General features: G+C 43.7%; 1 protein-coding gene across 16 annotated transcripts in view; it reads left to right on the plus strand.

Moving 5' to 3' along the window:
* Positions 1 to 14425, plus strand: part of PTPRM (protein tyrosine phosphatase receptor type M) — a 514813-nt gene that overhangs the window by 141552 nt on the left and 358836 nt on the right. For all 16 annotated transcript variants that reach the window (XM_054164442.1, XM_009909925.2, XM_054164443.1 and 13 more), the window contains exon 3: positions 11966 to 12231. In XM_054164442.1, the coding sequence (XP_054020417.1) occupies positions 11966 to 12231 (266 nt within the window). The remainder of the gene's footprint in view (positions 1 to 11965; positions 12232 to 14425) is intronic.

Consider the following 14425-nt stretch of genomic DNA (forward strand, 5'->3'; position numbering starts at 1 on the left):
CCTTTAATGAATCTGTAGGAGACCAGAACTTCAATAAGGTATATAAATGTCCTCCATGAGACTGCACAGGAGAAAACAGGATATATAGTCCCATGGGAGAGGTATGTTAACTTCATTAACTTCAACAGTTAAAAGATTTAGGAATGTTTCCTGCTATATTTAAGGTGGATCCAACTGCAGAATAACTAGGATATAGCAAATGGGGACAGCTCATTGCTTTTTACAGCTCCCTGAAAGGAGGTTGTAGTGAGTTGGGGGATCAGTCTCTTCTCAATAGTATAAAGTGATAGAACCAGAGGAAATAGCCTGAGATTGTGCCAGGAGAAGTTTAGATTGGATAGAATGAAAAAAAATATTTACTGAAAGAGCGGTCAGGCATTGGAATAAGCTGCCCAGGAAGGTGTTTGGGTCACCACCCCTAGAGGTGCCCAACAAATGTGTGGACATGGCACTTCAGGACATGGTTTAATGGCCATGGTGGTCTTAGTTTGATGGTTGGACTCCATGATCTTAGAGGTCTTTTCTAGCTGAAACAATTCTGTGATTCCATGACATAGCCATAGTAGTACAAGACTTAAATCCAATTCCATCTGGGGCTTGGGAAAAAAAAAAATCTCCTTAAAGGAAGGAGAAGTGAAATTCCCACTTTATCAGTCTGCAGATAGCTTTGGAAATCCTGCCTGTTTCCACAGTGAAGGAACTTACTGTTTGAATAAACACAGATAAATTGGCAGCTTGCACATTGTTCATTATTTGTGGTGTAGTCTGTGACGTAATCTCTTCTAGATAAGAGCCTTTAAAGATAGCTTTACTGTGGTGGTTAGCTTGTCTGGAATAAACTGGCTGAGAGTAAGTCTTTTCTTCCTGGAATGTCAAGAAGGTGTTTTTTGCTTCAGAATCATAAAATCATAGAATTGTTTTGATTGGAAATGACCTCTAAGATCCAACCATAAGACTGCCACTGACATTAAAGCATGTCCCGACTTACTGTGTCCACACATTTCTTGAACACCTCCAGGGACGGTGACTCCACCATCTCCCTGGGCAGCCTGTTCCAATGCTTGACCACTCTTTAAGGGAAGAAATTTTTCCTAACATCCAACTTAAACTTCTCCTGGCACAATTTCAGACCAGTTCCTCTTGTTCTATCACCTGATACTAGGGAGACATCCACCTGACTCCAACCTCCTTTCAGGTAGTTGTAGAAACCAGTGAGGTCTCCCCTCAGCCTCCTTATCTCCGCACTAAAAAAGCCCAGTTCCTTCACCTGCTCCTCACAAAACCTGTTCTCCAGACCCTTCACCGGCTTTGCTGCCCTTCTCTGGACACTTTCCTGCAGCTCTGTGCTCTGTGTCCTTCTTGTAGTGAGGGGCCCAAAACTGAACACAGTATGTGAGGTGCAGCCTCACTAATGCAGTCTCACTGCCCTAGTTCTGCTGGCCACGCTGTTCCAGATACAGGCCAGGATGATGCTGGCCTTCTTGGCCACCAGGGTACACTGACAGCTCATGTTCAGCTGTATGTTAACTGACACCCCCAGGTTCTTTTCTGCCAGGCAATTTTCCAGCCAAGGTGAGATTTCAACTTTATGGAAGTCACAGTTAAGGCACTCTTTCAGCAAACACAATCTTTATGCCTTAAGTTATTTTCATTATTTAATTTGTCAGGTACTGAAACTCTTTGATGTGACCCTGTCATAGAAGTTAGACATTGGGTAACAAATACTTCTGTACTCTTCAATTTGGAAAATCAAGTAGGAGAGAAATCTGAACTTCTCTCTACTGTTGATAAGTGTAACAGGATCCCTAAGAAAAGAAAACCAAAGTTAAATGTTGTTTTAGACGCCAGTCTGCAGAAAATGGTGTAGGCTGCTTCTGTGGCAAAAGTGTAAGTGCATTAAAAATAGAAAGAAACCCTGAAGCTTATCCTTTGAGGCTTAAACCATCTTGGAGTTGCCATAAGGCTCAAGGGTAAAGGTCCTGAGCCATCCTGTTGTTCCTCAGCTAAACATAGGCCCTGAATGTGCCTAAATATTTACTCAACAAGTCTTACCTAAGGTCTGTGAAGTGTTTCTGTGGAGGAAACATACTCTAAATGCTCATCTAAAATAGATTGTAGTTGGAAAAAGCCAACTACTTGTGTTTTGTAGATTTAGTGAGTGATTCAATCCAGAAAAACAAGCAAACAAACAACATATAGAAATATTTTTAGGGAAGTGTCTCTGACTCTGTTTATACTGTTAAGCTTCTAATTTCTGAGCAGGATTTTGTACTTGGAAGTAAAACAATTGAGATTATATATGGTCCACACTAAGAGAGCTTTAAATTATAGTGTTAGATGAGAAAAAGGTGTTTGCTTTGCCTTAAATGAGTAGGTTAAACACTACCCTGTAGCCTAATGTAGATCTGTGGAGTTGTTTTGTTTTCATTCTTCCCTACTCTTTGATAGAAAAGGTAGGTTTCTTAGTTCACACTCATGGAAACAGGAGTAAATTACTGCAGTAACAGAGTGACCCTTGAGGCTAATATTCTTCTGAAATTACCAATATGTCAAACAAGATATCAGAAGGCTTCTTCTTGTTGTGGGATTTAGTGCCACAGGCAATACAGCAGTGTTTTGCTATCTCTTTCACAAACAATCAGACATTTGAGTGGAATCCAGAAAGTGGATGCCATTTGCATGTGTTGTCATACTCCAGACCCTAATCTGTAGAACACTTTACTAGCAGCTAACACACCTGACAGTACTGGAATCGTAGAATCATCAACTATATCTATACTATAACTATAGGTTGGAAGGGGCCCTAGAAAGTCATCTTGTCCAGCCCCCTGCATTGAGCAGGGGTGTCTTTAACTAGATGTGTTGCTCAGGGCCCCATCAAGTTTGACCTTGACTGTCTCCACAGATGGAGCCTCCACCACGTCTCTGGGCAACCTGTTCCAGTATTTCACTACCCTCATTGTGAAGATCTTCTTCCTTATGTTCAACTTAAATCTACCCTCCGGTTTAAAACCATTGCCCCTTGTCCTGTCACTGTGAGCCCTTCTAAACAGTCCTTCCCCAGCTTTCCTGTAGGACCCCTTCAGATACTGAAATGCAGCTATAAGGTCTCCCTGGAGCTTTCTCTACTCCAGGCTGAACAACCCTAACTCTTTCAGCCTATCTTTGTAGGAGAGGTGCTTCAGCCCTCTGATCATGTTTGTGGCTTTCTCTGGACCACTCCAGCAGGTCCATGTCCTTCTTGTATTGGGCACCCTTTAGCTGAACACAGTATTCCAGGTAAGGTCTTACCAGAGCAGAGTGGCAGAGTCACCTCTCCCGATCTGCTGGCCATGCTTCTTTTGACAGCCCAGGATGTGATTGACCTGCTGGGCTGCAAGCGCAAATTGTTGGCTGATATTCAGCTTCTCATCCACCAGCATTAAGAGGACAATTTGCCTTCATCAGTAGGAAATGGTGGCAATATGCTTTCCAAAGACAATTGTGTGCAGAAAGTACAGTGAAAATCTGCTGTTGAATGAAAAGTAACCTATTGCTGGGGTGCTCTGAAATCTGGAGGGATATACATAGGTATGATTGCTAGTCAGACATTAACCCAGCAACCTAAAGCTGAAACAAAATTGAATTTCTCTAAGAGTTGTAAAGCTCACTGTCTTTGGACCTTGAGAAGCTTTTTATATTAACCTCTGTGTTTAACAAACTTTTCAGGCTGCCATTGGGAAGGGAGAAGGGCACCGGTAGCTCTTGACCCTGTTCTTGGAGATGGCTCTTTTCAATCAGGGTAACGTGAAGGATCAGCCCATGTCTCCTTCTGTTATATTCACTTCCCCAAAGCTTTTACCTGAAGAGTAACTGCTTTACTCCAGGAGCTCCCCTGAAACATGCTAAAGCTGATTTCTGCTTACCTCCTGAGTATTGTTTCTTAAATGCTGAGTTACATGGTTGAATAGGTTACAAAAATAACAACTAATGTTAGTGCAGGTGCAGCAAGGAGACTGTGCTTAAGAAAGAAAGGAGACTTTCTGGACTAGAGAACACATTGTTGGCATGTGCTGGTGTAATGGGTTGGGGCAGGTCCCCTCCCCACCACAGGCAGAAATAACGACTCAGGCAAACGGATTGCAAAAGTGATGAAAGTTTAAATAGAAAGCAGTGAATGTTACAGAAAACCCAAAGCGCAGTGACAAAGAAAGATCCCATCCCCACCTGAGGGTGCATGCAAAACCCCCAGGGCTCCCTCTTCCCCCTCCCTCTGCTGGGCTAGTCTCAGCTGGCCAGGCCTGAGACTGCCCATCCCCCTGTGGCCTTGGGCCCAATCAGGCCCATGGCCGGGAGATCTCTCCCCCAGTTACCAAGTCTCGGAGAGGGAAGGAAAGAGGAAGTGCTAGACTCCGCACTGGATCTTATAGTGGTGCAAAGAATTATGGTAGGGAATACACAATTTCCTGTGTCCATCCCTCTGGGCTGGACTTCTGGACACAGGAAGTGAATGCACCAGGGGGGCACCCAGCTCAAACTACAACATGCCACCCCTGTATTTCATACCATAATCTTTGCACCCAAACACATCATCAGATCAGAAAACTTCTGATGACATGTCCGGCGAAGTCCACATCTTCATCTGGGCGTCCACTCAAACAGTCTCTCATTCAGGCTCAAGTGTCAGTCCATTCCAGTTGTTCTTCCTCATGTGATGGAACCTCCCAGCGACGCAGTCCTTCTCCTGCAGTGTGAATTCCTTGTGGACTCCTTGGGACATTCTGGTCACCTGGAAATACCTCACAACTTCTCAGCCAAGCCTTTACTCTCATATTCAGCGGCAAATTCTCCACCCCTGGGGCAGGCCAGTCGGAACAATCTAGCTCCACGACTGCCTTTTTCAATCCATCCAGGGTGCCGCAGCCAACCGCTTTCACGCGGACCAAAGCTACACGGATGCATGTCAGAGGCACTCCGCACCCCCCGGCTGGGCGCTCGCGTACCGAGGCAGGACAGCATCCGGCTGCACAACCTCCACCCCCGGAAGAGGGAGGAGCTGCGCCACAGCCCGCTGAAGAAGCAGGGAGGCGGAGCCAGGTGCTCGGCGCCATTTTCGGAACACGTCCGAAAACACCAGGGAAAGATTTACAGCTGCCGCCGCCGCCTGAACGCAGCCCGGCTCGGGCGGTGCCGCCGCCGCCGCTTGAACGCGGCCCGGCCCGGCCCCCGCCGTCTCTGTCGCCGCGATGCAGAGTCCGAGTCACCTCCAGCAGTCGCTTGCCCGCTCGCCGCGGGTGTCCGCTCCCCGCAGCGGCCGCGGGCCGACCACACTCTGCTTGCCGCTGCCCCTCCTCCGCTCCCTGCCGCTCCGCAGAGAACGAGGAGAAGGCAGGTCTCGCCTTCTTAGGCTACTCGAGCATTCTTAAGCTACCCTGGGCAGAAAGTCACAGAAAGAACCACCCCTCGCTGTTCCCAAACAACAGGAGGGACTTCCATGCCATCGACCACGCACCAGCTATCCTTCTGCAGTCTACCGGAGTTCACACAGTCGCCCCGGTAACACAAAACCTGAGCCCCAACTTTCCAAACCCAAACCGACGCCCAGAACTAAATTTAAACTCTCCATCTTTTGCAATCCGAGCTGCAGTTGGCCCCACGTTGGCGCGCCAAAAATGTAATGGGTTGGGGCAGGTCCCCTCCCCACCACAGGCAGAAATAACGACTCAGGCAAACGGATTGCAAAAGTGATGAAAGTTTAAATAGAAAGCAGTGAATGTTACAGAAAACCCAAAGCGCAGTGACAAAGAAAGATCCCATCCCCACCTGAGGGTGCATGCAAAACCCCCAGGGCTCCCTCTTCCCCCTCCCTCTGCTGGGCTAGTCTCAGCTGGCCAGGCCTGAGACTGCCCATCCCCCTGTGGCCTTGGGCCCAATCAGGCCCATGGCCGGGAGATCTCTCCCCCAGTTACCAAGTCTCGGAGAGGGAAGGAAAGAGGAAGTGCCAGACTCCGCACTGGATCTTATAGTGGTGCAAAGAATTATGGTAGGGAATACACAATTTCCTGTGTCCATCCCTCTGGGCTGGACTTCTGGACACAGGAAGTGAATGCACCAGGGGGGCACCCAGCTCAAACTACAACAGCTGGTTAGTTTTATCATAGAATTTTAGAATTATTTTGGTTGGAAGAAGCCTCTAAGGTCGTTGAGTCCAACCATCGAGCTAAGACTACCATGGCCATTAACCCATGTCCCAAAGTGCCACGTCCATATGTTTCTTGAACACCTCCAGAGATGATGACTCCTCCGTCTCCCTGAGCAACATATTCCAGGTATTTCAGTGGCAAAAGGCAGTTATTTCAGTGACCAATCCACTGTGAATGCCAAGATGTAATGAAATGCAAACTGATCTATAAGCAACTTGTGGGAAAATATGGGTTGTAGTTTTACTTGCTGCCCTCACTCCATGTGTGATTATTACTGTGGAGACCAATGGAAGGAGTCAAGAAGGATTTGGAAGGAGGAAGAATGGGAAAAATAGAGGGATAAAGAGATAAGAGACACACATCAAGTGTAAAGAGCTGAGCACTGCTGGTGTGACCCTGCCTGAGGCCTGGTCATTGAAGTCTATCCTGTGTTCATATTAAATCCTATTTCTAACCATGGTGTGTGTGTGGATGCACTCTCATCTTCAATGTGTGTATGAATGCCCATGAGATTCAAACCAGGCTAACCAGAGAAGAGTAGAAATTATTTAAGTTCCGGAAGATGGTAATTTTTGTGGCTTCATCTAGTTCTGCTCCAACAGGTTAATACCCTTCTTGTGCTGAGGACTCCAGAGGTGGACCCAGCACTGCAGGTTGGGTCTCAGCAGAGCAGAGTAGAGGGGCAGAATTTGCTCCCTTGACCTGCTGGCTATGCTTAGGAACAGACAAGGTGAGGAAGCAGCTGTGAGCATATCCCTCAGAAGCAGGGAAAGATCCTTTGTTCTAAACAAGTTTTATTCTGTTTGTGAGGTTGAAAACTTCATCTTATTTTCTTGAAAAGAGAAGGACATGCAAAAAATGCTCCTGAGCATATTGTCATTCTGTGTTTGATACAGGAGGTAGTGGTTCAAGGTGTCTTCTGATTATTTTTTGTATATGTGGTATTGACACCAAACCAGGCCAGAGATGATGAAAAAAGGGGAGATTTTCCTGTTGACCCAGAGGACAGGTGGAGTTTGTTGAAAGTTCCTAGTGTGAAAAGCAGGTCTGGAGGAAACGGGACTTTGTTGCAAAAACTCAGTTGGGCAGTAAAGGTATTTGTTTTTCAATGGCTCTATTTTTTCTCTGTCACACAACAGAATCTAAGTTTTCAGACAGAAGAGAGTTCCTTCAAGTTTATGTTCTAATAAAACATTACTTCTTCAAAGTCCTTCTGGTAGTTTTTGGTGTGTTCACTTGAAAGAGACGGTGCAGACAGGTCTGGCTCAAAGCCCTGGCATCTTTGAGATCCAGTCATAGCATTAAAGTTAAAAAAAGTTATAGCTGGTGAAAGGTTATGAGGCCATCTTTGAAGAAACCCAGCTGACTGCATGATGAGGACCCTTGAGATTTTGAAGAAGATTTTGTGTTTCATTGGCAGGAAGCTGTCTGTTGTGAGTACATTTTATAAATCAGTTTACTCTTTGAACAATTTGTAGCTAAGTCCTTTCTGTCTGTAGAAGCTGCTGGTGGAGCTGCCAGATCATATTGTTTTAGACCAGACATTGGGTGAGGGATCTTACAGAAATTAAATCAAAGAAGAACGTTGTCCTGAACCAAATATGTCTCTTTGAAGCCCAAATAGAACACTGCCTTGTGACTGGGCTGCATCTAAGAAGTTGCACAACTAATTGGAGACTGTTTACCCATGCTGCACTCAGGCTCCCTTATCAAACAGAGGGATAGTTACCTTGTTGTTGCATTTGCCTTAGATTCATACAAGTCATGTTTCCTGTTAAAAAGAAAAAGAAAAATTAAAAAAAGAGAAGAAGAAAAAGACAAAGAAAAAGAAAGAGAAAGAGAAAGAGAGAGAAAGAGAAAGAGAAGAAAGAGGAGAAGGAGAAGGAGAAAGAGAAAGAGAAAGAGAGAAAGAGAGAAAGAGAGAAAGAAAAAGAAAAAGAAAATTCCAGTTGCTTTTATCAGCGGAACTGCAGTTCAAATGTGATTCCTGTGCTTCAGAAGGTTTTACATAAATCCAACATTAATTTATCTTTGTTCCAAATCAACAATATTCTGTACTCACAAAGCTGAAGCTGAGAGAATTATGTGCTCTTTAAAAGCTCTTTAACTGCAGGGAACATTAAAAACTATGAGCTTTAGCTTTCCCTTACATTAAGGGGAAGGTGCTCCAGAGGTCTGGGCTTGGAAGGGAGCTCTGTAAATCACCAAGACCAACCACCCTGCTAAGGCAGTGTCACCCAGGTCAGGCTGCCCAGAATGGCAATGTCAAGGTGGGTTTGGAATGTCTCCAGAGAAGGAGACTCTACAAACTCTCTGGGCAGCCTGCTCCAGGGCTCTGTTGTCACAGGCTGGAAAGAAAAATAATTTGTCTTCCAGAGTCATCAAATGGCAGTATCATAGAATCACAGAACCATTTTGGTTGGAAAAGAACTTTAAGATCATTGAGACCAGCCATTATCCAGCTTTACCAAGGGGGATGCTAAACTGTTTCCTGCAGCATCATGTCTCTGCCTCTTTTAAACACCTCCAGGGATGATGATTCAACCACCTCACTAGAGAGCCTATTCCAGTGTTTGAGAATGTAGAATAATCTTTTAATATCCCACCTAAACCTCTCCTGGCACGACTTGAAGCCATTTACACTGTCCTATCACTTGTTTCCTGGGGGAAGAGACTGCCACCCAACTGCCTACAACCTCCTTTCAGGAAGCTGTAGAGAGTGAGAAGGTCTCCCCTCAGCCTCTCTTTCTCCAGGCTAAACAAACCCAGTCCTCTCATCTGCTTCTCACAAAACCTGCTCTTCACAGTCTCCACCAACCTTTGCCCTTCTCTGGAAGTGCTCCAGCACCTCAATGTCATTCTCATAGTGAGGGACCCAAAACTCAGCCCAGTATTCAAGATGACACCTCACCAGTGCTAAGTATAGGTGGACAATCACTGCCGTACTCATGCTGGCCACACTATTTCTGATGCAGGCCGGGATGCTGTTGGCCTTCTTGTCTACCTGGGCACACACTGTGTAATATTCAATAGGGCAGCAGTGTGTAAGCAATGTATAAGACTGATAAAAAAGCAACACACTTTCTTAGCTCACTAGTCACATTATCATCCTGCATGAAAAATGATCCCACATTCAGTTTCATTGTGTTTGACATTCTGAGGCTAAAAAGTAGCTCTTAACAAGGTGAAGTGACATGGTGGAAACTTGCAGACGTGACTGGGAAATCTCTCTTGTGCCATTTCCATCAGTTTTGTAGGACAATGCATTGCTTTTCCACTTGTCAAATATATTTTTTTGCAAAGCAATACTTCATTTCTTTATTGCAGTTTTGGTGTCACTTTATCTTCAGGGCATCTCTTTTTGTGTGTGTGTGCACAAAGCTTCAGTTTCCTCTATAACTCACAAAAAAATTTCCACTGATGCTAATGAGAATCACTGGGATGTTCAATTGCTTATTTCCTCTGGAGCAACTCTAGACTCTATTTTCTTTTTTCAAGTCTTACATTTTCTGAGAATGAATATATTAATGAAGCCAGTATTAGCTGAATGCCTGCTGAAGGATTTTGCAGTGGGGAGTAAACAGCAACAGCAACTGTAGAAAATGCACCAGTTTGTTGATATAAACCTTCTGGGTGAAATGGTGAAGTATGGATGATTTAGCAAATTCATGGACCAAAGGAGCCTGAATTTAATGGGTGCTGTGCAACATCAGCTACCTTGGATTTTCTTCTCTGTTTGATTTCAGTGTGTGCTATCAAACTACTGTGTTTAGTGCCTAAACATAGACTGGAGCTCTAAATTCAAATAAATCCTATTTACATGTTTTGATTGAGGAAATGACCTTCATCCATGTGTTTAAACGTGAAACTACATATAGGAAAATTAGTCACTTTAAAAGGTTATAGTCATAACCTTTTATGCACTTGCTATCTCTTCGCAGAATCCCAGCATGGTAGGGGTTGGAGGGGACCTCAGGAGATCACCCAGCCTAACCTCTCTGCTAAAGCAGGGTCACCCACAGCAGGTTGCTCAGTATCACAGTGTCCAGCTGGGTTTGGAGTATCTCCAGAGAAGGAGACTCCACAACCTTGCTGAGCAGCCTGCTCCAGGGCACCCTCAAAATCAAAAAGCCTTTCTTCATGTTGGATGGAACTGCATGGGTTCCAGTTTGTGCAGATTGCCCCTTGTTCTATCTTTAGTCACCACTGAAAAGACCCTGGCCCTGTTTTCTTGACCCCCAACCCTTTAGCTCTTGATGAACATTGAGTAGATGCCCTCTCAATATGCTCTTCTCCAGGCTAAACAGCCTCTTCTATCAGCCTTTCCTTCTCACAGTGATGCTCCAGTCCCCTCAGAATCTTTGTAGCTCCTGCTGGACTCTCTACACTAATTTTCTGTCTCTCTCAAACTGGGGAGCTCAGAACTGGACACAATACTCCAGATATGTCCTCAGGAGAGCAGAGCAGAGGGAGAGAAGAGCATCCCTTGACCTGCTTGTTATGACTGAGTACTGAATTGATGATAATTTTATGTGTTTTCTTGTGGAATCTTTGTTCCCTGGCAGATAAGTGTCTCCTGGTAGATACATCAGAGAATAGTGGCAGCTATTTTTCCTATTTCTCATCATGTGCTAGGTACCAGATGCTTACCAGCAGTAAAACTAACCAGCAAATCTGAACGACATCCTGCTGCTTAATTTAGTTCTCTTTAAAGATTCATTTTTCTTACAAAAAGGAAAGCAGGATTTGTTCTGTTTACAGTGACATTCTCTGTACTTTTTCACTTTCAACAAAGGAGTTCCAGACAGATTTTCAAACCAGACTGAGAAAATTCCTCTCCTTAAGCCACTGATAATTCTTCAGATGGTTCAGTTGTACAATGCATACTCTTTTAATCACGATGCTTTAAGTTAAATAGTTCTTTAAAAACCCTATTCCCTAAATGTTTTCTTAAATAGTTCTTAAAAATATAATTATCTCAAAGACTATTGGTTTATTAGTAGCTCTGAATATAGAATTGGTTGGGTTATCAGGAAGATACTGGTTTGCACTTTTAAAGTGGCTAAGAAAAGATGAACATCTTTCTGTGGTGTTCTCACAGTAAGATTTTTAACCATAGAATGCCTTGAGTTGGAAAGGGCCTTAAATATCATCTAGTTCCAACTCCCCTGCCATGGGCAGGGACACCTCCCACTAAACCAAGTGCTTTAGGCTTCAAAGCCTCAAGCCCAAACCTTTGACCCATGTGTCAAGGATTAGGGCTAGGCTGGCCACTCAATGAGTGATAGATGTTCTCTATCATTGCCTGTCCCTTCTTCTCCATGAACTTCTCTAATGTGGGTCCTCCCCATGGGCTGCAGCTAATCAGAGCCTGCTCCTGCATGGAATTCTTCTATGAGGTGCACTTCTTCACGAACAGACTGCTTTGCTGCAGGTCCCTTCCACAGGGTCACAAGTCCTGCCAAAATCCTGCTTCAGACTGGGCCTTCTCTCCACACAGTCTTAGGTCCTGCCAAGAGCCTCCTTCAGTGTAAGATTTCCAGTGAGGTCACAGCATCTTTCAGGCCCAATGTGGTGTCCTCCATGGGCTGGAGGTGGAGATCTGCTCCACTGCGGATCATGTGATTTGAGATTAAATGTTTACTAAATAAAATTAACTCTTGGTAGAAGCAAAGGAAACATTATTTATTTACTTTTTTAATGATGTTTTAATTACAGCTCACTGTATTGGGGAGAGGAAAATAACATGGTGGAGAAATTCAGCTAGTGACTTTGTTTTTCAGGTTCTTTCATGTTGGTGAATACATCTGGGAGATATGCTGGACAGAAAGCTCACCTCTTGATGCCCCATCTGAAAGAAAATGATACCCATTGTATTGATTTCCACTATTATATTTCAAGCAAGAGTGGATCTAGCCCTGGCACTTTGAATATCTACGTGAAAGTTAACGATGGACCTATTGGTAACCCAGTTTGGAACACCTCTATCACTCCTACTTGGGGCAGAGCAGAACTGGCAATAAGCACTTTCTGGCCCAATTTTTATCAGGTATGCTTTACTTTATTTTTTTTTAATTTTGATTCTCATCATAGTCATCTGGTTCCTAGTCATCATTTTGACTTGAAATCAAAATATCTTTCAGCATATTTTGTTGATCTTTAATTATGTTTTTATAGGTGATGCTAATTGGGTTATACCTATGCAAATCACGGAGTTATAGAATGGTTTCTGTTGGAAGGGACCTTAAAAATCATCTAGTTCCAAACTTCCTGCCATGGACAGGGACACCTTCCACTGGACCAGGTTGCTCAAGGCCCTGTCCAACCTGGCCTTGAACAGTTCTAGGGAGCCCCTTCCCTGGCATCCACAACATCTCAGTGTCTCATCACCCTTATTGTAAAGAATTTCTTCCTAATATCCAATCTAAATCTACGTTCCTCCATCTTAAATCCACATCCTCTTGTCCTATCATGCAAAGCCCTTATAAAAAGTCCCTCCCCAGCTTTCTTGTAGGCCTCTTTCGGGTACTGAAAGGCCAGTCTAAGGTCTCCCTGGAGCCTTCTCTTCTTCAAGCCAAACAATCCCAATTCTTGTTGATATGTAGTTATATATTTTTTTTATAGATGCTGCTAATTGTTTGGGGTTTACATATACAAGTCACAGAATCATAGAAAGGTTTGCAGCACCTCACCACTGTTGTGGGATAAGAATTTCTTCCTGATGTCTAATCTAATATCTAATAGGGGTGCATTTGTACAGTTACATGTATTTATTGAGGCATGTGAAATGTATGCACACAGACGCAAGCTTTAAATGGGCATGAAATAATTATATTGAAACAATTGAGGTATTTTGCTACTGATTTCAGTCAATTGCCTCTGCTTCCCTGTAATAAATTCACTCACTTTTTCAGTTCATTAGAAATGCTGGAATTGAATGCCAATAGATTTTATTGCACTGGAGTCCTCAAGTTTGATTTAGATCAGCAATACTTGTTGCTTTACAACCAGCAGAATCCTTTGAGTCCTCAGTTTGACTCCTCAGTTTGAATGCAATATCCATTTGTTCTGTCTGATTTTAAACACAAATGTGAAGTAGCAATTGTCAGGATGGGCTTCTGATTGCATCCTAAAGATTTAAGGAGAATTTCACTTGACAGTTCCTTAGGGTGCTGCTTTTCTGTAGGGAAATTTACAGATTATTTACTATTGTATTGTAGTTCCAAGCTTTTTTCTCCTTCTTCCCACAAAAAAAGGAAAAAAAACCAAACAGTTGACACAAGGAAGTAATTTGGTGTAGTAAGAAGAGACTGGTAAATCAAAGACATTATTGAGGCTTCTTTCATCTTCACCTTCACTTTGGAAAATTTGATTTCATTTTGTTTCCTGTGCTGAACGTTGTCACTATGGTTGTGGTTTGAAGCTTTCTGAGGAAAATTCACTCCCAAAGATGGGAGTTATTGACCTCCCTAGGAAGTACAGCATTGTCATTTCACAAGGTTGTCCCAAGGGACTGAGCGACAACATCTTAATTCCATCCTCTTGGAAATCTGCAGTACAATTTCCTCATTCTGCTGGTGATGTCTGGTTTCTCTTTTTGCTTGTTTTCTTGCTTTCTCCTTTTTCACAGTTTGTTTTGGGGGAGGCAAAACATCTGGGAGAAGGGCAATAAGAGGACAGAGGGAATATGTGAATCCTATGAGAATGTGCATCCTAGTTAGGTGAGAGCTTAGATGATTACAGGTGTGATGGAAGGAGGCAAAGGATCCATCCAATGCATTTCTAGCACCAGAGCTGTTCCCTGAGCTGCAATTAATTTGATTCCTAAACCAACCTCTCTTGTCATGAATCTATGTGTTCCTTTTGTAACTTCCAAAACATTCAAGACTTCCTTGCAAGGACAAGTCCTGTCTCTACAACTGTCTGAAAGGAGGCTGGAATGAGGTGGGTGTCAATCTCTTCTACCTAGTATCAGGTGATAGAATGAGAGAAAAATGGCCTAAAATTGTGCCAGGGGAAGTTTAGATTGAGTATTAGGGAAAAGTTCTTTCCTGAAAGAGTAGTCAGACATTGGAATAGGTTTTTCAGGGAGTGATGGAGTCAGCATCCCTGGAGGTGTACATGTGGAACATGGCATTCCAGGACATGGTTTAATGGCAATCGTGGTCCTAGGTTGATGGTGGAACTCAATTATCTTGGAGGTCTTTCCAACCAAAGCAATTCTGTGATTCTATTCTATGATT

Source organism: Dryobates pubescens, chromosome 9, assembly GCF_014839835.1.
Source record: "Dryobates pubescens isolate bDryPub1 chromosome 9, bDryPub1.pri, whole genome shotgun sequence".
Classification (NCBI taxonomy): domain Eukaryota; kingdom Metazoa; phylum Chordata; class Aves; order Piciformes; family Picidae; genus Dryobates; species Dryobates pubescens.